The sequence below is a fragment of the Carettochelys insculpta genome, chromosome 14, assembly GCF_033958435.1.
Source record: "Carettochelys insculpta isolate YL-2023 chromosome 14, ASM3395843v1, whole genome shotgun sequence".
In the NCBI taxonomy this organism is placed as follows: Eukaryota; Metazoa; Chordata; order Testudines; family Carettochelyidae; genus Carettochelys; species Carettochelys insculpta.
The window spans coordinates 37,510,226-37,533,200 of NC_134150.1; the positions used below are offsets into that span (position 1 = coordinate 37,510,226).

General features: G+C 43.2%; 1 protein-coding gene across 4 annotated transcripts in view; it reads left to right on the top strand.

Moving 5' to 3' along the window:
* ATP2C2 (ATPase secretory pathway Ca2+ transporting 2) overlaps positions 1–22,975 on the top strand; it is a 44,510-nt gene that overhangs the window by 11,574 nt on the left and 9,961 nt on the right. For 3 of the 4 annotated variants that reach the window (XM_075008264.1, XM_075008266.1, XM_075008263.1), the window contains exons 2-17: positions 1,594–1,704; positions 3,444–3,560; positions 4,626–4,715; positions 5,077–5,112; positions 5,213–5,274; positions 7,666–7,774; positions 7,862–8,011; positions 8,115–8,183; positions 8,699–8,774; positions 8,974–9,040; positions 13,868–13,992; positions 17,159–17,256; positions 18,159–18,260; positions 19,461–19,550; positions 21,137–21,238; positions 21,799–21,955. In XM_075008264.1, coding sequence (XP_074864365.1) covers positions 1,594–1,704; positions 3,444–3,560; positions 4,626–4,715; positions 5,077–5,112; positions 5,213–5,274; positions 7,666–7,774; positions 7,862–8,011; positions 8,115–8,183; positions 8,699–8,774; positions 8,974–9,040; positions 13,868–13,992; positions 17,159–17,256; positions 18,159–18,260; positions 19,461–19,550; positions 21,137–21,238; positions 21,799–21,955 — 1,561 coding nt within the window. The remainder of the gene's footprint in view (positions 1–1,593; positions 1,705–3,443; positions 3,561–4,625; positions 4,716–5,076; positions 5,113–5,212; positions 5,275–7,665; positions 7,775–7,861; positions 8,012–8,114; positions 8,184–8,698; positions 8,775–8,973; positions 9,041–13,867; positions 13,993–17,158; positions 17,257–18,158; positions 18,261–19,460; positions 19,551–21,136; positions 21,239–21,798; positions 21,956–22,975) is intronic. The other variant, XM_075008265.1, reaches the window with a different exon arrangement.

Genomic DNA, 22,975 nt, shown 5'->3' on the forward strand with positions numbered 1-22,975 from the left:
TAAACAATCTTAACCAAACAAACTAGAAGTTTGTTTATGCCCTGGTGAACCTTGAGGAGATAAGTAGTTCAGATTCACAGAAACCTCCATCTTCTCACCCGTTCCAGATTTGCTCTCTGTCCAATATGGTCCTGAGTGAAAGTAAGGGGGTGCACCTTACTGTCCTGTGTGGTCAAAAATGCAATTTGAGGAGTTCAAAAATAAAAAATACTGGCTTTTTGCTTCAGGAGGTAAACTTGGATGCACAGTATGTTGTGAGATTTCCAATTTGAAGCTGCATTCTGCAGAAGGAGTTAGCATCTCCTCAAACTGGGCCCCTTGTGAAGTAGCCTGACAGGGAAAGAAAAGAAACAGCTGTCCTCCCTTCACAAAAAAATAAGTAAATATAAGAAATCAGCAGCTCACATGGAGGCTGAAAAAAATTAAGCCAGGGCTAAAAAAGAAACTCAACTTCATCTGATGACTAAAAGTGGAAAAACCCGCATTTGAAAGTACTGCTCGTATACACTGTACAGCTACGTTGTCAAAAACAAACCAGCCATTCAGGGACCATGAGAGTCTGGTTGAGAGCTACACAAAAAAAGCAATATGATTTGGGTCCCAGGTGCTCAGCCCATTCCATGCACATGGGGCTGTGTGCTTCTGTGGTCCACAGGATCACCTGTGTGGAGGATTCAGACCCTACAGGAGTCATAGTATCCATGTCCCAGCCTCCCTAAGGAAGAGGGGCAACATCTGATATGAAAGTGAGGGAGATAAGCTCCACAGGTGCTTACTCAAGAAGCAGACCAGCTGCACTTAATTTTCCAAAAGCACCTGGAAAGGTGGCAGTCTCCTAGGAAGGGAGGTACTAGTTCAAGGAGAAAAATTCAGTTAGCTCCGCTCCCTAAATTGCTGCCAACATGTGCCATTTTTGGCTTGGTTGCCTTGGGATTCCTTGCATCCGGCATCTCCCAAGGGACTTGTGAAGGGGCTTTAATTTGAGCTGAGTCTAAAATATCCAGCTGTTTCATAGGACCAGCATCTCTCTTCTGTAGCGGGAAGGGTTTCTGGTTTTTTTGGTTTCAGAGGGGGGATGGGGTGAGGACTAGAACTAGGCCTGGCCATGTTCACCTTCCACCTCTTTTTCTCTCCAACCCAGTGTGTGTAACACCCCTGCTACTCCTCTCACAAGCTACTGCCAAGCGACCAGATGTTTTCTCAGCATTTACCCATGTATTTACCTCAGACTTTCCTTCTCTTCCCCTCTTCTTCTAACAGCCTGATTTCCTAGGTTCTTTCTTGGCAGCCTCCCTAACGAAGGGGACACCTTCATGTCCCCCTTGCATTTGTGAATCTGCTGATAGCCGACCAGCCCGATTCTGGAGTCACAGGTCTTATTGCAGAAGGGCCAGGTGCTGGTAGCTGATGGAGGGGGACAGGGCAGGTTTTGCTGCTCTTTTCTCCTCCACCTCTCCTCAGCTGCGCTGCAGCAGGACCTCTCAAATTGTGCCACCCCCTCACAGATTACCATTCTCCCTTGGGGAGGGCTCTCCCAAGTGTTGACAATGATGCCACATTGTTTTTTTTTCATGCTCTTTCTGTGTTACCTAGGCAGATGAAGAACAGGTGTTGGCAGCAACTAAACAAGCAAAAGAAGTGACTGCTTTGCCCCCTAGAGAAGCCTGCAAGTGCCATAAAGAAGACTTGGCAAAAAGTTTACAAGTAAGGATTATTACATGTGGTGTAACCGCACTTTGTGGAAAGACACACCCACCTCAATATCCACTATTATTTTACTCAGAGAGCACTTTAAAGACTAGCAAAATAGTTGATTAGGCGAGCTTTCGTGGGACAGACCCACTTCTTCAGACCATAGCCTGGCTATGGTCTGAAGAAGTGGGTCTGTCCCACGAAAGCTCGCCTAATCAACTATTTTGCTAGTCTTTAAAGTGCTACTTGACTGCTTTTCGTTTTGGTAGTGTATAGACTAGCACGGCTTCCTCTCTGTTACTGTTTTACTCAGAGAGGGGCCAAGCTGTGAGATTCATACCACATTTTAGATATGAACATCCTCAGGCTTCAGGTGGGGTTCAGATCTATCTTCCTTTGGGTGGCTTTCTGACACCCGTTGAATCACTGGTTTACTTTGTGCTGGTCAGTGATGGTGTTGAGTGGAGTGAACCTCTGACCCAGGACTGACTGAGTTAATGGTTGGGCAGCACAGACAGCTAACTGCTCCTGATCCTTTGCCAGTGGATGGAGGATTTAGCACAGTTCTACAGACAAATGTGCAAGAGACACAGCTGTGACACGCTGTCCCCGCTCAGTTCTAGCAAACGTGTCATAAAAATCTTAGTGGGCGTAGGACACAGGACTGGAAGGGATCTCCTGGGTCATCAACTCCAATCTCCTGTGCTATTGCAGGGAACCCTGTCATGTAATCCCATTCATAAATTTATCGAGTACCTTCTTATAATCTGTTAGGTGGTTTGTTCCCACTGCTTCCATCTCCACAGCCTCACTCCTCTAATGGTCAGGAGCCACATTCTGATTTCCAGCCTAAATTCATTCAAGTCCAGTTTTGATCCATTTTCTTTCCCTTAACTCCCTCAGCATCCCTAGCATCTAAATCAAAGCTTTTCGCTTCATGATGCTAGATCCAGCACATCACAGGGGACTTTCACTGGGCCTAGGTTGTGATGTGTATATAGTCATATGTAAAAGATGATGTAGGGAGATGTGTATATTACACCTCCCGCAAGGAACCCTGAGATGCATTCTGACTCTGAGGGAATACAATCTGTATGACAGTTTGCAATGGGGAAAAAAGTAATAATACAATGTAAGTAATATACACATGATGTTTTGAAAAGGAATTGGCTGGAGGACAGACAACTATGAAACACTGATCCATCAAATCTGGGGACCAGGGAATATTGTAATACTGAGTATTTTTGTAGTCTTTCATTTTTAGTTTATTCTCCATTGAATAAATGAAAGATCCATCTTTAAAACTTGCAACCAAAATTTATTTCCATTGTTCTTTTTCTAAAATTTGGCAAAATACTGATTTCCTACCCTATGTTTCTAGTAAACCCAAAAGCTAGTTCTTTCTTAGCTGATTTTATTATTTATTTTATTTTGTCATTCCTCAAATGGAATCACAGATCAGGGAAAAAACATTTTGTTAATGAATTTGTGCTCTCTTTTCTGGGTCCATGATAGTAGCTTCCAAAGCTTTGTAGTTGGTACAAAAGCAGTAGTTATCTTTTTGTCGTTGTTCACATCTGAACATGATAAATATCTGATCAATGTTTTACTCCATGCACAGATAAGTGAAAGATGTGGTTAAATATTAGCTTTTAATTTTAATGCAGCCTGAGTCCATCATGCACTTTTCCTGCATAAAGCATATTTTTGTTTGATTGATGTTTTTATTTATTTATTTAACCTCCCTTCAGGTGGATTTACAAACTGGACTCTCAGAATTTTCTGTGCTACAGCGCAGAGTAAAACACGGCTGGAATGAGTTCATAGTAGACAATAAAGAACCAATATGGAAAAAATACCTAGACCAGGTAAGGGTCACATGTAGTTTATGATGTAGTCCATTAAAACGCAGTTTTACATTTCTGTGGTGTGCAGTGAGAAAAATCTGTTTTGAAGGGATCTGAGCACTTCTATTTTATTAGAATTTTTTGTATTTCTGTAACCCCAATGTACCAAGGAACTCTGCATAGAGTGACAGGCACTCGCTAAGGCCTGGGGGAAAAGTCATTGCAAAATCATGGACCATGTTTGTATTATGTGGAGATAAATTTAATGATCCGCCCCCTGCTTAAGGTGCTGTACGCTATGTCTGACTCAGAGCTTTAGCGTTCTTTGCCAGTTTAAGGTTAGGCTCCTAACTCCACATTTAGGTCCCAAAATAAAGGCTCGGATTTTTTCAAAAGATCTGAACATCCAACAGTTACCTCTGATTTGGTAGCAACTCGTGATTGCTCGCCTTTGTCCTGTGTCAGAAAAAAGCACACACGCTATGGTCTGAGCGTTTAGCTGCTTCTTCTGGTCAGTGACTCAGCCATTTCATGTCTGTACTCGGGTGATGGGATTCCTGAGAGGGCAACAGCCAAGTGCCCCATCCCATCCTCTCCCTACCCCTTCTGACCTCACCCTTGTCCACCACTTCCTGTGGAAGCACTGTGCTGCTTGCGGTGGGCGTGGGGGCAACACCCCCTCTGTCCCAGAGCAGCGGGGCCTAGGAGTAGCACTTTCTGGCCATGCTGCTATGGGGAAGGGGTGGGACTTCCCCTGTATGCATTAGAATCGGCATGGTGGTCATGGTAAGTAGGTGGGGGGCACAGAGGGTTCATATAGCCACCTGTGTCCCTCCTCATGCATTGTCTATTCCTATTCTCATATGAACATGATTGGACTGAAGCTAGACAGAGAAGCAATTTCGTTTTCAACAGTCTCTGATCGCAGAATGATGCAGTAGCACTAATTAAAGGAATTCTTTATATCAATTCCGTGCTGCTGCTTATTTTTAAAGGAGTACAACGTTAAACTGTCTCTCCAACAGTGAACTAATCTGTATTATTTTTCTTAAATGTCTTTTAAAACAAAAAATCTCTTATTTTTAGTTCAAGAACCCTCTCATTCTGTTGCTGCTGGCTTCTGCTTTAATAAGTGTAATTACTAAAGAATACGAGGATGCCCTGAGTATTGCAATGGTAAGTTATTCACCCGAAAGTGAACTTGTCTCAAAACTGAAGCGAAGCAAATTCAGACAGGAAATAAGGCATGTAGGTTTTAACGGTGAAGATAATTAATCAGTGGATCCATTTGCCAAGATTTATGGCTCATTCTGCATCACTGGTAATTTTTAAATTGATTAGATTTTTCCTCCCGCCCCCTTCCCAGAAAGATTTGCTGTAGGAATTACTTGGGGGAGGTTCTGTGGGTTAGAGAGGGCCAGATGTTCAGGATCACGGTGGTACTTTCTGCTCTTAAAATCTCAGTATCGCGTGTAATGAATGCACTGCATTAGCTGGAGTTAATATGCCCAGGAATTTAATGTCCCTTTCTCCTTAGGCAGTTCTAATTGTGGTTACAGTGGCCTTCATTCAGGTATGTCATAAGAATCCATAACTTTGCTGCATAGTTCTGCATCTCCTATTTGGAGTAGTCCTGTTTTTGTAACTTAATCTTTATTTGACTCTCTCATAAGGAGTATCGCTCTGAAAAATCTCTAGAAGAACTCAACAAACTAGTCCCTCCGGAATGTAACTGGTAAGTCATGCAGAGCGGTTTGTGTATTTTTTTTTTTTTTAGTTCAAGTAGTAGGGGAAGAGCCAGATATTGGAGGCAACAGTTCTGATGCTTGTGCATGTAATGAATTTCAAGAGCACATAACTGAGAAATGTGTCCTTGGATGGGGTGTCTTATGGGTATCCAGCTGGTAACATACCACCTTAGTGCATAGTCTCATAGCTCCCTCTGATGACTTACACTGTTGTTCATGGTTTCAGGAGCTCTCCTTTAGTTGAGGTGTCAAGTTCATGGGGCAGGGGGGTAAATTCCTGCATTTGAGCCCCAGTGATTAGCATGGGGTTTTTCTGAGTGTAACCAAAAATTCCTTACATGTGACCTAAGAGAAGAGCTAGCTTTAGTCAATAAGGCTGAAAGTCCAGCTACACCAACAAGTCATACCTCAGAAATCAATGTCTGATCTACACCAGGGATCAAAATTGATCCCAGAAGTGCAATTCTCGCCATGACATTTGCGTAGCTAGAATCAACGTATCGGAATTGTAACTGAGAGAAAGCTGTGCTAGTTTATATGCTATCAAAACAACAAAGCAGTCCAGTAACACTTTAAGGACTAACAAAATAATTTATTAGGTGATGAGCTTTCGTGAGACAGACCCACTTCTTCAGACCATAGCCATACCAGAACAGACTCTCTATTTAAGGCACAGAGAACCAAAAATAGTAATCAAGGTTGACAAATCAGAAAAATATTATTCTTCCCTGGTGTAGATCAAGGATCTTCAGGCTTGTGCTGACGTCCCTTGCTCTACACAGCCCCGCGGAGTACCAGGGTCGATGACTGTGCCCAGAGAGATCAATTTTACTGTCTTCACACAAACAGCAAAATCGATCCCTGGAGGATCGATCGGAGCCCTGAGTAGTGCAGTAAACAAATTTTTGCCAATGAGCATAAAGAAATAACCAGCAGGGCCGACAGCCACCGCAGGCTTGGGGGCAAAGTGTGCATTCTTGTCTCCATGTCCTCAGAAGGGGCAGAGCCTTTGGCAGAAGGAGTGGGGCCTAGGGCAGTCAGCGCTTAGCCGCCAGTTCCCTGTACAGTTGCCCCTCCCCCTCGGTGGCAAGCCTGAAAATAACCACAAATCACCGGTTGTCATTTGTCTAATGGGCCGAGAGACATGATCCAACCATATTTGTTAGGCTTTCCAGCAACCGCTAAAATGCCCTGGGGGAAAAGCAGATTTTCTCCTCCTAGTTTATACAAATCTGTTTTTTTCTCTTTCTTTCTGGGTTGTTTTGGCCTCATGACTGAATCTCTGAGATAATCCATCCTGTACCCTCTTTGCACCCTGGCTGTCTGTAATTCAGATGGCCTGCAGGCGGCTCTGCATTCTGACAGTTGAGAGCAGACCCCACAAAGGATAAATCCATCATATGGAGATTCTGGGCCTTAAGGATGGCCCAGTCATGCCCTCTTTTCCTCAGCTGCACCTCTGCTAATCTAGAAGCTGTCAGAGGAATCACTGCAGGAAGTCTACTCTATCTGATGAGCCCTAGTCCAAGGGGAATCCCCCACTGGCTATATCCTTTGTGCACTGGCAAACCCACAAAAAATAACCTGTGCAGTGACCCAATTTACATGCCTAATTCATGCCCAGTATCCTGCACGTGTAAATCTTTATACATGTATTCAGTGCACATGAGTTTTTTAAAAAAATGTTTCTCTGCAGCTGATTAATGGATTGTATTTATGTCCAATGTGTTGGATAGTGCATTAAATCCTATTGATCCGACTGCTTTAGCATAAAGGATCAGCTTGGTACAAAAGGCTTTTACGATTTGTCTCTAAGGAAATCAGCTCTATCATGGCCAATACAAACAAATGGTTCCTGTTGAGGGTATAATTATAGTGTCAAAAACAAGGGATGGCCTTTTCTACTTCAGTGGTCCGAGAACTTTGTACCTTACAAAGACTCTAATTATCATTGCTTGTTTCCATCCAGGAATTTCAGAGTCAGCACCTAACCTTTTCAAAGACAAACATTTAGTACAACAACATTCAAAAATACCAACTGTAATTCTACCTTTCAACAGACTGCCAAGTACCATCATCTCTTGGCTCTGCCTTTTCAAGTCTAAACAATGGAGAAAGCATTTCAGGACAGTTCAGGTTAAATGTACATGCTTACCAAAATCTAAAGCTTCCATAATCCACCCATCTGTTAGTGCATTAAAATTAAACTCATGGTTGGAATATAATCTCCTTTCCTCATTTTTTGGTTAGATGATAATCTTTTATTGGAAGAGCTTTGGGGCAAGGGGTTCTCATCCTTATATTTGCCAAACATGCTATTTGGCCTATAGAACTAGTAACACTCATTTAAATAGTATCATTCTTTCAATGTAACGCAGCATAAGGGAAGGAAAACTGCAGCATCTTCTCGCCCGAGACCTGGTCCCAGGAGATATTGTGTGCCTTTCTATCGGAGACAGGGTTCCAGCAGATATCAGACTGATAGAGGTAAATGCTAGCCCGCACCTGAACAATAAGATCAGTTGGTTTGTTAGTGCAATGGTAAAGCCTCTACATGGTTACACTTTTAATTAGGTTACAGACCTATTGGTGGATGAATCCAGTTTCACCGGAGAAGCTGAGCCTTGCAATAAGACTGATGATCCCTTATTGGAAGCTGGTGACATAACCACGCTAAGTAATGTTGCTTTCATGGGAACACTGGTGCGATATGGGAAGGGAAAAGTGAGTCCTATACACGCTCCATATCATCCATCTCTAGATAATGGAGAAGCTTTATGGAAGCTCAGCATTTTGCATGAATCTCATTGTTCTTCTCCTAATCCAGGGAATAGTTATCGGAACTGGAGAAAACTCACAGTTCGGAGAGGTGTTTAAATTGATGCAAGCAGAAGAGGTAAGGGACAAGAACTCTGTTTTATTAGTACTGTGCTGTAGCTTTCCTGGTGTGGTACCAAAGTGCCTGTCTTGCTCCTCAAAACTTGGAGATCAAAGAGTTGTTCACAGGTAGGGTGGTCTTGATGTTCAGGCATTGCAGTGGGTGTAAGAGAGTTTAGTTTAAGTCCCAACTCAGCCACAAACTCTGTATGCCCACTTACTCTCTCTTCCTCAATTCCCCCATCTGTGAATAGCGTCCTTCTGTCTTGTCTATTGAGATGAGAAACCCTTCAATAGGTATTTGTCTCTCCCTGTGTATATGGTGTGCGGTGCCTGCATAGTAAGCCTGCAATCTGTTTTAGGCTGTTTCCAGGTCTGGCCCTCCCCCTGCTTGCATCTGCGGGCCAGGCCCTGTAGATTCTTTGGCTACGCCCCATTTCTCCAGTGACAATGTTGTTACTGCTTCTAGGAGGATTCTACGCATGTACTTCATTTTACAAAATAAAAAACATTTTTTCTTCCTCTTGTTTCCAGACCCCTAAAACGCCTCTACAGAAAAATATGGATAAGCTGGGGAAACAACTCACCCTTTTCTCTTTTTGCATAATTGGTGAGTCGGCCTACCTGCTTAATTATAGTGTGTTTCATAATAAGTATATTCCCATGTTCCACTGTATTCCAAAGGGCCCTTCCATCGGCAGTGCCTCAGTTTTTGACTGTCTGGTCAGTGGCACCATGAGATCTTGAAATGCTGCAGAGACCCTTAACTGCCATATTTCAGTTGGTTTTTTCCCCCCTGCTTCTCCTAGGCTTAATAATGCTGATTGGCTGGTTGCAAGGAAAGCATCTTCTCAGTATGTTCACCATTGGAGTGAGGTAAGGATTGGAAAGAATTCTTTTGTTGTTTCTTTTGTGTTTCCCTGCTTTTCTGCATAAAAGAGATTGCTTGAGACAATGGTGGGAGTTTTTCTACGAAAACAGGAACTCAAAATACTTCCTCAATACATGGTTTGGTTCTGCATCTCTGAAGCTAATGGGAGTTTCAAAATTGACTTCAGTATGTGTAGAATCTGCTCCTTATGATCCCTTCAACAGCAAATGAAGGAACAAAGGAAGGCTTGAGGTTTAATGTATTTATTTTTGGAAACAGACTGGTGCACTCTTGGTGCATTATTTCATTAATGTCCAAATTCTACCATGAACTTATTTCTATGAACAATGACTTGGAAGACGCCCACATAAGCACAGCTTACCCCACTTCGATCCCTGCCAGAAAAGTCCTTCAACGTCTTAGTAGGCAGCAATTTTAAAACAAACATAAGTTAAGTACTTCTTCAAACAATGTACAGTCAACCCCGTGGAACTCATTGCCAGGCCATGTTGGGAAAGCCAAAAGTATAACTGAGTTCAAAGAACAATTCAGTAATTTCTTGGGGGAGATGTCCATCCAATGGCTCTTCAGCCAAGATGGTCAGGATTACAACACCAGTCAGTGTCTTCTGTAGTTTATTTTCTATCCCTCAGCAGGATAAATCTGGCTGTGTGCACCCAGGCACATAACCAATGTGCACCTCCAGTAGAAACACATGCTGCCCACTGCAGGTAGCTGTGGAAGTTCTGCTAATCAGATAGAAGACTCCTGAATTTCACTCGGCCTAGAGGGAACGCTACCTCAGTTCTAGGTGTCCCTAATGCTCCAAGAGTCAGATGACGGGAATGAACAGCATAGGATGGATCACTTGAAATTGTCCTGTTTTGTCTCAATGGTGGCCAGATGCTTCAGAGGGACAGAACAAGTTACTGACCTGGATGGACCACAGTGTTGTTTTCTTTTATGTCTGTGCAATAAATTAAGAAGGACTGTTCCATCTGCAGCTAGCCCTTCCCTCATTTGTTTATAAAGCCAGAAATGTTACATTTGTCCATGACATATGGAAATACATGCACAGCCCCTTAGTCAAATACAATAAACCATCTGTTTGGGTGGCATTTGGAAAATGCGTCCTTAAGTGCTAACTAAGATTATTCATTAACTAGCACAGTTTGGAAATGGAAGATAGTGAAGTAGTTCAGTTTTATTCTCACAATGGCAGGGGAGTCACTGAGGATGAAGGAGAGAAGGCTGTGTCAGCAGTTCTTGACTTGGCATTTCAAAAGTGCTGAGAGACAATGCTCCAGTTGGGACTGTTCCTGGATCGTCTTCATCCCAAGCCAGTGCTCTGACCACCAGTTTGTTTATCCTGGGCTCTTTTGCCCTTATTTTTTTATGGAAAAACTTTGAGTGGTTTCAACTTCGTTCCTTATCAGAATGAAAACAAGTGCCAGTTTCATTTTTTTTGAATACAATAGACTTCTGGTTTTCTGACCAGCCTTAGTGCTACTAGCCCCAGGAAACTAAGCCTTCCCAACTGGTCTGAAATTATAGAATCGTAGAATACTAGGACTGGAAGGGACCTTGAGAGGTCATTGAGTCCAGCCCCCTACCCTTATGGCAGGACCAAGTACTGTCTAGACCATCCCCTGATAGACATTTATCTAACCTGTTCTTAAATATCTCCAGAGATGGAGATTCCACAACCTCCCTAAGCAATTTATTTTGGTGTTTTGACCACCTTTACAGTTAGAAAGCTTTCCTAATGTTCAACCTAAACCTCCCTTGCTGCAGTTTAAGCCCATTGCTTCTTGCTCTGTCCTCTCTCTTCTTTTTTTATGGAAAAATTTTGAGTGGTTTTCTCCCTCCTTCTTATGACATCCTTTTAGATACCTGAAAACCGCTATCATGGCCCTCCCTCAATCTTCTCTTTTTCCAAAATGAACAAGCCCAGTTCTTTCAGCCTTTCTTCATAAGTCATGTTCTCTAGACCTTTGATCATTCTTGTTGCTCTCTTCTGGACCCTTTCCAATTTCTCTGTCTTTCTTGAAATGCAGTGCCCAGAACTGGACACAGTAGTCCAACTGAGGCCTAACCAGTGCAGAGTAGAGCAGAAGAATGATTTCTCGTGTCTTGTTCACAACACGCCTGTTAATTCTGGCAATGAAACTCAGAAGTCACTTTTAAATATGTTTGCTTTGATGCATGTTTTAATTGAGTTAGTGTTTAACATCAATATTTTTATTGCCTTATAACAGCAAATATCCTTTATGGCCACTTTGTACCTGCCTGCTGAACAACAGAGGGTTATAAAGTAATTATCAATTTGTAATATTTTTCTTTTGGCATAACTGTGCACAGTGCAGGGGCAGGTCTACACTAGACCTGAAAGTCTCTTAGATAGGTACATCAATTCCAGCTACTCAGTTGTTGTAGCTAGAACTGCCTAAGATCAATTTACCGGGCTGCCCACGCAGCAGGAGGTCAATGGGGAAAAATTCTCCCGTTGACTTCCCTTACTCCTCATAAGAATGAGGAGTACAAGGGTCGACTATTCAGCCTTGATGGTTTGACTTAGCTCATCCCCACTAAACATGCTAAATGGAACCCCAAAGATTGACCCGGACTGGGTCAACCTTCTGGGAAGTATAGACGTACCCCCCAGGTGCCAGTCTGGTTAACTACGTCCTCAAAAGAGCCTTTGGGGCTACGTCTACACTAGCCCCAAACTTCATTGGCCATGCAAATGGCCATTTCGAAGTTTACTAATAAAGCACTGAAATGCATATTCAGCGCTTCATTAGCATGCGGGCGGCCACGGCACTTCGAAATTGATGCGCCTTGCCGCCGCATGGCTCATCCCAACACGGCTCCTTTTCGAAAGGATCCCACCTACTTCGAAGTCCCCTTATTCCCATGAGCTCATGGGAATAAGGGGACTTCGAAGTAAGCGGGATCCTTTCGAAAAGGAGCCCCATCAGGGCGAGGCGCGTCAATTTCGAAGTGCTGCAGCCGTCCGCATGCTAATGAAGTGCTGAATATGGATTTCAGCGCTTCATTAGTAAACTTCGAAATGGCCATTTCAAAGTTTGGGGCTAGTGTAGAGACAGCCTAGGAGTAAAGGCTGCTCAGACTATCATTAGCTCTCTGAGAATAGCTTTGATCCTCCACACTGAGGAAAGAGGTGGAGAAATTGGAGAGGATCCAGAGAAAAGCAACTAAAATTGTGAAAGGTCTAGAAAATATGACCTATGAGAGAATATTAAAAGAATTAAGTTTGTTTAGTTTGGAAAAAAAGAAGGCTAAGAGGAGACATGATCATAGCTTTCAAGTACCTAAAAGGATATTACAAGGAGGCGGGGAAAAAAAATTATTCTTGTTAGCCTCTGATGATAAGACAAGAATCGATGGGCTTAAATGGCAACAAGAGAGGTTTAGGTGGGACATTAGGAAAACTTTCCTAGCTGTCAGAGTGGTTAAACACTGGAATAAATTGGCTATGATGGTTGTAGAATCTCCGTCGTTGGAAATATTTAAGGACAGGTTAGATAAACTTCTGTCAAGGATAATCTAGATCATAGGTTCCCAGACTGGAGGGCGTGAAGAAATTCTAGGGGACCATGAGGCAACCCAGCCCCCCCACTGTTCCCCCATTCTTTGCTTCTGGCTCTCAGCCCCTGCTATTTTCTGTGGGTGACCTGGCACAACCACTATAAAAAGCGGGCAGCTGGTGAAGACCCACATGCAAAGGTGAGTGTGGGTTGTCGGGGAGGGAGGAGGTTGGAAGTAGATGGTGGGGGGGGAGTTTGGGGGGGGGGAATGAAGTAAGAGTAGAGAGCTGGTGCTACCTGGCTTTGTCGGGGGGGGGGGGTGGCTTGTGGGGTTCAGGTGGCCAGCTGGCTTTCAGGATTCATGGGGCTTGGTGGGTGGGCTGGTGGCTGGCCCCTGTGGTGCGTGACTCAAGCGGGCAGCTCTGGCAGCACAGGTCTGAGGTGGGCGGGTGGCTGATGCAGGCATCTCTGGTGGCTAGCACGGGGCTCAGGCAGCTGGCCAACTGGAGCTGCGCCAAGCACCCGCAAGGGGCCAAGACAAACTATTTATGCTTATTTTTAAGTTTAAATAACATTTTATATCAAGCTTTTGTGTTTATTTTAAATTACAAATTGAATTTTTTATTAAAGGGGGGGTTGGATGATGGGGAAAAAAGAGGAGGGGGGCGTGAGGGTTTCTCAAAGATCAAAAGGGGGGCATGATGCCAAAAAGTTTGGGAACCACTGATCTAGATGGTGCTTGGCCCTGCTGTGAGGGCAGGGGACTGGACTGGATAACCTCCTGAGGTCCCTTCCAGTTCTAGTGTTCTATGATTCTGTATGTGTGAGAGGACGTCGGTGGGTAGGGAAATGAACTATCCCTGGCAATGGTTCGAAGGAATGCTTGCTCTTTGGACTCGCTCAAATGGCAAAGGATGGGTGGGTGAGTATTGTACCAATTTCTATTTCACCATGGAGATTGGAGTTGCAAGATTTCCGTTATCAGAGAGGTAGCCGTGTTAGTCTGTATCTTTGAGAACAACAAGAAGTCCTGGGGCACCTTACAGACTAAAAGATTATTATACTATTATTTATATTAATTAATTAATAGCTATTAGTCTATAAGGTGCCCCAGGACTTCTTGTTGTTCTCGAAGATTTCCATTGCTGACCTTCACATTCAAGAGGTCCTGCGAGCCTCATGCCTTCTGGAAATGTTTATTTGAATGTCTATTGGGTGTAGCGCCTTGTGGTGTAACACACTGTAACTGGAAACCTGTTCTTTTCCTATACTGCAACCCAGTCTGGCAGTGGCTGCCATCCCGGAGGGGCTGCCCATTGTGGTCACGGTGACACTGGTGTTGGGTGTCCTAAGGATGGCCAAGAAAAGAGTGATTGTGAAGAAGCTACCCATAGTAGAAAGTCTAGGTAAGGCGGATGATTGTCACCTCTGAGGAAATGAAGCAGTGTATCTGTATTCATCTGCCAAGTCTGTACCCATCCACTTGCTTAGAAAAAGTCGGGGGAGTGTTTGTGATTAGAACACAAGGCTGGAACAACCCAGTCACCCCCATTTTTTAAATCTGGCTTTCTTCTTCTCCACCCCCTCCTCACACCCAGGTCCTCACCCTCCTCCCTTTAATCCCCTCAGCCACAATGCTGCTGGGATCAAAAGGCGCTGTTGTCACCAGTGTTCCCTGTAAAGGGAGCGCTTGGGTGGCCACCCAGGAGAGATCGGGTGCTGCCCAACTGATTAGCAGAGCATCCACAGCTGTCAGCATATGTTGCTACGAGTGGTGCACATCTGTACATGCCCTGGTGCACATATCAAAAATTTTTCCACTCATGGATGGGAAAAAAATAGAGGGAACCCTGGTTGTAACCTGTTCTTTTCATGGAATTGGCTGTCCTTGGCCACCGGTTCACTTTTCCAAGGGTTTGTCTGTGTTAGTCGTGCTCCTGTGCCTGGTTCTTTTCCTCCTTCCCCACTCTGTTAGTCCATGTGCTTCTCCTCTGGCTGGATAGTGGCATTGCCCCTGCACTAGATTAAGGCAGAATGGGATGGGCTGGCATAACGGCATCCCTGTGTACCTGCCCACCTCACTGATACACCTCAGCTGCCTCATCACAATGGCACTCCCAAAATCACTGTCTCCTGGAACCTGGCTCCCTGGCCCTGTGGGTTGGTATGGGGCATTGCATGGCAGGAAACAGGGATGTCATAGACGGGGCAGCGTTCCACTTATGATGGAATGCATTAAGGACGAGGGTCTAGGCCCACAAGGCAGCATCATGCAGCCTTCCGTGGCTGTGGTGGAGCCTCACTCGGTGTTGCTGTCACAGACAGAACTCCCATTGACTCAGGGCCCTGCAACGCAGGACTGGAAGGGACCTTTTAACTCTCTGAATCCAGGTCTGCCTATCGCCTGCAGCCCTGCCTCATAATCCCACTCAACTATATCAAGCTCTGTCTTACCACCTGTTCGGAGGTTCGCCCCCTTTCCTTGCATTGAAGGGCACTTCCAGTACCTCATGCCTCTGGTGCTAAGAAACCTCCCATTTCCCAGCCTGAATTTATTCATCACCATTTCGTCCCCATTTTTTCTTCTGCCAACATTGTCTTTAGCCTAAATAGCTCTTCTGTCTCCCTGATATCAAAAACAACACTCTTCCTTCTTGCCTTTCCTCCAGAAGCAGGACCCCTGCTTTCTAACAGAGACTGATCACCCCATCTCCATCTTATCTGCACTGGCTGTAACACCAGCCCATGTGGCACTGACTGTCCCATCTCCGTAAAAAATTATTCTGAAAGGGCCTTTTCAGGCAATCATTAAAAATGGTCATATCCCAGCATCACAAGGAGCAATGTTCTTCTACTTTGTAATGATACAAGTGCACACAACTTCTGTAAAGAAAGTATTTGTCCTTCAGTCAGCTTTTTCTTTTTTTAATTCTAAAAATAATTAACTCCAGAATAATTAGAGATAATGACTCACTCTGCACTAATCCTTCAAAAGTGCAATCTGCTTGATCGTAGACCAATCTGTCTTCTGAGTTCTTACGCAGCCCTTGTCCTGGTTATTGTAGCTGAGCTCTGCCCATTTTGCCGCTTCCTATGCAAAGGAGTCAGTGACTCAGATGAACGGACCTGACTTTCCTTTACACTAAAGCCTCTTTACACTGCATCAGTCTAATCTGCTCCTGCTCTAAATCTGCTTTATATTGTCAGTGCAGTGTAAAGAGGCAGTAATGGAAATGAGAATCAGGCCCAGAATTTTCATACCCTGGTATAATTGAGATGTGTGCTTTCAAAGCAGAGGTGGAATACGGCATTGCTTCTCCCAGAATGCCTCTTGTGCCCTTCCCCATTATTGTCTTAGCTAAACACCTCAGAATTCTCCATACTTTTTCTCCTCAGAACGCCCCTCTGAGGTAGGGTGCAGCTCTTATTCCCATTGTACAGATGGGAAACTGAGATACTGAGGTTATGCCTACCTTGCAAAAAAAATGTGCAGCTGGCCCGTGCAGCTGACATGGATTTATGGGGCGAGGGCAGTAGGTCTATAAAATTGCTGTGGAGACAGTGGTTCTGGAGCAATTTTAATAGTGGGCATGTGGTAAGCCAGCCCCCTTATCCCTATCCACTGCACTCCCCAACAAGGGGCCAGGAGCAGGGGTCTGTCTTGGGGGAGTGGGCAGATAAGGGCATGGACAGAGGTTGGGGGGCCAAGGATGGGGCCACTGTTGAGGATGGGCACAGGGCCGTCAGCTGGCACCTGTGTAAAGTGTGGGTGTGACGCAGCTCCCACTCCCCTGGCTTGTGTGTGTAGATTTCCAAGCTCAGACATATACGTTAATATCTTCTAGCTTGCAGTCCAAGCCCTGCAAGTGTGAGTTAGCTGACTCTGGCCAGCTGAGTGTTTTACTGTGGTGTAGACATACCCTGTGAGGGTAAATGACTTGCCCAAGGTCATACAAGAAGTTTGTGGTAGGGCCACAGGGCTTGAACCCCTCTTGACCCAAAAGAAAAATATGTGACTCTGCGATCCACTTACACTGTTGTCCAAGAGAATAAAGAACTTCTGAGTGCATCTTTGGGAACCTGAACCTCCATTGTATCCCCATCTCTGTCTCTTAGGCTGCAGAGCTTTTATTCCCACCCACCCAAACTTCCTGCCAATGTGTCAGTAACAGCTGCATCAGGACAGGTTCTTGCAGCTTGGAGAAACTGATTGCTTCCTCCAAAATTAAGGGCTTCTTGGAAGAGTGTAACATGTGATGGAACCTTCCTTCCAACAGCTGTCTCCTACCAAATCCCAAGCCCAAATTACATACAGAGTAGGACAAGGCATTATCAGCCACTGGAGAGGCATGGACAAATGTTTGCAGAGCTTTTCTCTTTAGCCCATAGAGAGGGGTTAAAAGACTCGCCCAGCTTTTTGTATTTAATTCTTTCTCTCTCTTAGGTCTTTGCCCAATAACTGCTCGTGTTTGTAATGTAAAAGCAACATCTTAGAGCATTTATATGGCTTCTAAATCAATTGTTCATTTGCACATTGTTTTAGTTCTGAGAAATAAATTTTTGTCCCATCAGGTTGCTGCAATGTCATCTGTTCGGATAAGACAGGGACTTTGACAGCCAACGAGATGACAGTAACTCAGCTGGTAACCTCAGATGGATTCCAGGCAGAGGTATTGTCCATGACATTACACAAACTTCATTGCTCAAGCCAACGAGAGATTGTTCACATTTCATTCAGCATCAGTCTAGTCCTGTACATGCCTCAGTATCTGTTCCTTGTATGGTCAATTCCAATATACACTGCTCTTGATATAGGTGAATTTATATTAAACTACGGTCTTATTCCTTGTGCATCTGAAGTTCCCACTCACATGAAATGTGCAGGTGCTGAAGGAATGCAGAATGAGGCCCCATAGCTGCAAAAGCTACTTTCTGCACTTGAGAGTGTGGGTTTAATACAATCACGCAGGATTTGCACACAAAGTTCCCAGCAACTTTATGAGCATAAACGCAAATCTTAGAATATTTACCTAAGCAATGCTGGTGGCTTTTCTAGCAGAAACACTTTCTCCTACTTTTTCATACAGCCATGGGGCCTGATTTGCCATGACCTTACGCATTGATGTCCGTTACACCAGTGCATATTGGGTGTAAACTATTTCCACAGAAAAGATAGTGGAGACCCACACCTGCAGCAATCAATCATAAGATAGGAGTGCAGGTTAATATATTTGTATTCCAACTGGCAAATCTAATGTACCTGCACCTCACTAAGAATTTGGTCCATTCATTGAACTGAACCCAAAATTTCATAAACTGTGATTATCAAATAGGACTGACATACGACAAAGTGAGTTTTCTTCCTTTTAGGCAGTACTGCACCTTGATTATTGGTGAACTTAGCTATAAATATTTCTCCCAGCAAAGCACACAAATCACAGCATGTCTTGAAAATAAATTGTGAGTATCCTCAAAGATAATGTGCTGCAGAGGAGAAAATCCTGATAATCACAGATTTCAGCTAGACAGTGGGATATTTGATGTATGCACCTTTCCAATTTATTTTCCCCAGGTGAGCGGGGTTGGATACAAAGGGGAAGGAAGCGTATGCCTGTTACCATCAAAGGAAGTTATTACGGAATTTTCCAGTGTCTCAGTAGGAAAGCTAGTGGAGGTGAGCATAAAATATTAATCAAACTGCTCTGTCTTCACTCTGTCATTATTTATGATGCTCTCCTTGTCTGATTTTTAATGCCTCCAATTGAGCGTGTCCTTGCTGTAGCAAGAGGATATAAAGATGGGTTTGGAGTGGTTACTATATCAGACATGAGCATGATGTATTACAGGTTACATCATCAGAAATTGCTAGCGAGAAGCCAGAGACATTGGCTTACTGGAATACATTGCAGTTTTGGATGAGCATTTGTGCTGTGGTATGGTGATGCAACTAGCTTTTGCAGTTCTTGTTTCTATAAAGTAGCAGCAATTCCAAAAAATGCAGCCAGCAAGATAGGTAAAATCTTTGTTAATTTCAAAAAGTACTGGGGATCAAATTTTTATGCACTGTTACCCCTCATTTTTTGCCTACCATTATATGTGGAAATCAGATACATGCTATTTGCATATGCAAATATCAAACTCATATTTGACCATCTTTCAGTCTTGAGATAAGTTGGATTTTATATTGCGTGCCAGAACAACAGTTAGAAGGGACTAGTCTGATTTGTTGAGCAGACACAAAAGGGGATTCATGAAATTACAATCTAACCTTTGCTTGTTAATTTGAAATAATACAATTTTTGATGAGCTCTTCTCAGAGGCGGAAAAAGTACCCAAAAAGTTATGTGAGTAAAAATGCAGCTGCTTTGTGGGGGCAGGGCTGTACTTAAGTACAAGTTACCAGTGTCCTGCTGGAAAACTACTTGAGTAAAAGTACATGTGCCCATACACACACCTGTCACATCTAGATTGTACTCAAGTATCCAGAGGTGAAAGCCGCTGCACTTTTACTCAAATAACTTTTTGAGTACTTTTTTCCACCTCTTGTTCCACTTGTTTGGAAACTCCTCAAAACAGTGGGAAAATACAACTGATCTTGTGATATGCTGGTATCTTGATCGAAAATATAAATTAAGAGGCTGTGCCACCGAACTTGATCCTTAACCCTCATATTCAGCCTTGATGCCAGTTTTTGATTCTGGATTTTTATCTACCCTGAATCTGACTCCAGCTCCTTAGTTTAGCTCTACTTGACATGAGCAGAAAGTTATCACAATGCAGCCTTTATAACTCTGCAATATTTTACCAGTTCAATAGCTACATAATGTATTAAAATTTTATATAAAAATAATGTATGCAAATATATCCCTTCTAGGCTGGCTGTGTAGCTAATAATGCTATTATCAGAAAAAATACTGTCATTGGTCAGCCAACGGAAGGAGCGCTTCTTGCTCTTGCAATGAAGGTAGGGTTTCTTATATTTGCTTATTTCTTGCAAATTTTTTTCAAGATAGAGTCAGGTTCTGTATAGGTGGCAAAATGATGGATCCCTTGTAAGAGCTGAGAGGAGGCAGCCAATAAGATTGTTTGGTAATCCAGTAAGTTGCGAAATAAACTGAAGCCAAATTCATTCATTCATCGTTATAAATGGAGGCCTGTCACTGAACAGGCTGACGTCAGTCCTTTTTGCAAGAATTTTTGTTCCAGCTGCCCCATCTCGCGCTCTCTCTGTCTCCCCCGTGTGCGTGCACACACCCCTTCAGTTGCTATCGCAGGCAACACCTTCACAGAGTGATTTCATGTGATAGCAATAAGCGTTTTACTTGAGTGCTTAGCATAATTACACTGCACAATGGATTTCTTGGGGGTGGAAATCAGACACCTTTTTGTGGTTCTGCAGACACCACTGACAAGAGTCACCAGCCAATTACGAGCCATGGTGCAGAGTTTTTTTTTTTTAATGTGCCCCCATCTGTTAATTTCTTCCCTTTCTTCCAACAGTTGTAAAGAACAAAGAACTCCTGTTAAATGTTCTATTGACCTTTCTGTCAAGAATGCAAAATTCTGTCCACCACAAATAGGCCTGATTTAGCACTGCATAGTTCCTCATGTTGTCATTTTCCCTGGAGTGAATGTACCTTTTGTGATTTGAAAGTACCATTGCTGGGTGGTTTTTTCACAATGCGGTCAAAACCAGAATAGCAGCAGAGACATTCCACAGGTTCTGTGTTGGAGTATACCAACTTCAGTGCAGGGCATGGCCTATTTGTCTCTGATATTCAGTGTGTTAGATATCACTGTTACTCTTTGGACAGGACATAATTTTCAACTGACTTTTTTCTTCTAATTGTTGGTCCCTTAGAGCAACACTCTGAGAGAGCTTTTTGGAGATCAGCTCATTTCTGAGCTAAGGCTATAGGAAATTAATGAAGCCATGACTCATTTGCAGTGTGTTTTTGTTTTTGGAAGGGTGGCATGTGTACAAATGAACAGAACCAAGGTCTTGTAATTAAAGCACAATATCAGAAATCTTGGTTTCTCATTTGAGCTTTGACATAGACTTGAGAAAGTGACATCGGCCTAAATTTTCATAAATCTCCATTAATTGCTGGGTTCCCAGATTAAGACATCGAAGTCCTGAATGTCAGAGTTGAGTAGCCTCTGCTGCTGACAAAGTCAACAAGCATCATGTTAGTGAGCACTTTTGACAATTGAGCTCTTCATAAATTCCAGAGCCAGAAGGGGTCCATCATGATCATCTACTTTGACCTTCTGTATAGCCACAGAGCTTCCCCAGTGTAATTCTTAGCACAAATATTTTCAGGCACACATCCACACAAGCTTAAGATATTTCAGAGTAAGCCTCCTACGTAAGCAAAATAACTAGGCTTTAATCTTTCTCTCTGCTTCTCTGTCCTCATCTGTAAAAACACTACTACATAAAGACTTCGTGATTTTTGTTTAGTATCGGTAACTCGCTATATGTAGAGGTGATATACAGAGCTTGTGCTGTTTAGTATGATAGTAATAACTTTATTTTCCTTATTTTAGATGCAGCTAAGTGATATAAAAGATACTTACGTAAGAAAGAAGGAAATTCCATTTAGCTCAGAGCAGAAGTGGATGGCTGTAAAATGCATGCTTAAAAATCAGGTACCACTACCATTACGTGGACTGGGTTCATATTTCCTGTCTTGTGTTTGAATATCAATGGAAGTGAAGCGAAGCTTCTTATGTAAAAGTCAAACAATGGATTTCAGACACAAGTAGCCAGTACTTTTATATATTAGAATGCCATTTTTGTTTGGACATTCTGGATAGCAATGCAAAAAACAGGATGAGATTTTTTTCAAGGTAAATTTTTTTGGAGGAAAAATTCATCCTGTTTTGCAAACAGCTGTTTAAAAACATTTAAATATAATTTTTTAGTCAAAATTTGTGTGGGGGAGGACATTTCCGAGAAACTGAATTCTTTGTTACCTTCTTCAATAGTTTGAGTTAATTTCATTCTCAGGTCTCTTTAAAAATCACTACCAAGGCCACTCGCCTTCAGTATATAAAGCTTGCACCACAGAAATACTGGTTTAAAAAAGTGTGTGATCATGTGTTTTATGGGATAGATAATGACACACCCAACGGAAGCTGAATATCTCCAGGTGCAAGGGGTTTAACGCTGTCAATATTTTAATGACATAGTTTTTCTTGTTTTAAAGGGGCAGGAAGATATTTATTTTATGAAGGGAGCCTTTGAAGAAGTTATTCAATATTGTACCATGTATAACAATGGTGGCATCCCACTGCCTCTCACACCACAACAGAAAGCCTCCTATGTCCAGGAAGAGAGAAGAATGGGATCGCTAGGCCTGCGGGGTCAGTCAGTATTACATCCTTTAAGATTACAGGTTATCCTATCTGAATATTTTCCATTAGAAGAAATAAATAACTCTCTGCTTCTCTACTGCTTCATGCACAAGTTGCAAGAGCATGATGGTTCCTTTCAAAATGCTTCCCAGTAAGTAGCAAAATACTTCAGTGAGAAACACGTCCCCTAGTTTCATGGTGTGGAATTCTTGTCTGCTTCTCAATAATCAGCGTCTTGCAATGTCTTTGCTGTTTCTTAGGTTCTGGTCTACGCTAAGCAGGTAAGTAGATTACAAATATGCAATTCTGGCTACATCAATTGCATGGCTAGAATCGACTTATCTGGAATTGACTTACTTGGCTGTCTTCACAGTGGGAGGTTGATGAGAGAAAGTCTCTCGCATCAACCTCCCTTATTTCTCGCGATATCAAGGCATACAGGGATTGACTGCTGACCCCCGATAGTTCGATTTTGTGTGTCTGTACCAGGCACGTGAAACTGAACTCTGGAAGATCGACCCTAACCAAGTTGATCTTCTGCGTAATCTAGATGTACCCTCAGTACTGGCCAGGAGAGGATCTGGGGTGGACCACGGTAAAAAGCATCATGTGCAAATTGTTCCTAGATAACGGAACATAAAAGGATCAGTCATGTGGCCTTTACTCATGTTAGTTCTCCAAAGAAAAGACAAAGTGTTTTAGGGAAATGTGCACAAATTGGGATCTAGGAATTTTTGATTTCCAGGCCCAACTCTGATAGTGACGCTGTCGCTCAAGGAAAGTTACGATACCTGCCTGCTTCAGATTTCACATGCAAAAAGAGGGCAGGAATATTTGCTGTATTTAACACTGAGGTGTGTTTGAGGGTATTGTTAGACAATTCTAGTACAGGTTGAACTTCTCTAATCCAGTACCCCGGTACCTGATCCGTGCTGGATGGGAGAATTTGCCGGACCACGGGAAGTCAGTATTGTCTAGCAGCATTACCAAAACTTGCACTGCTTACTGGGCTCTTAGAAGATACTGAGG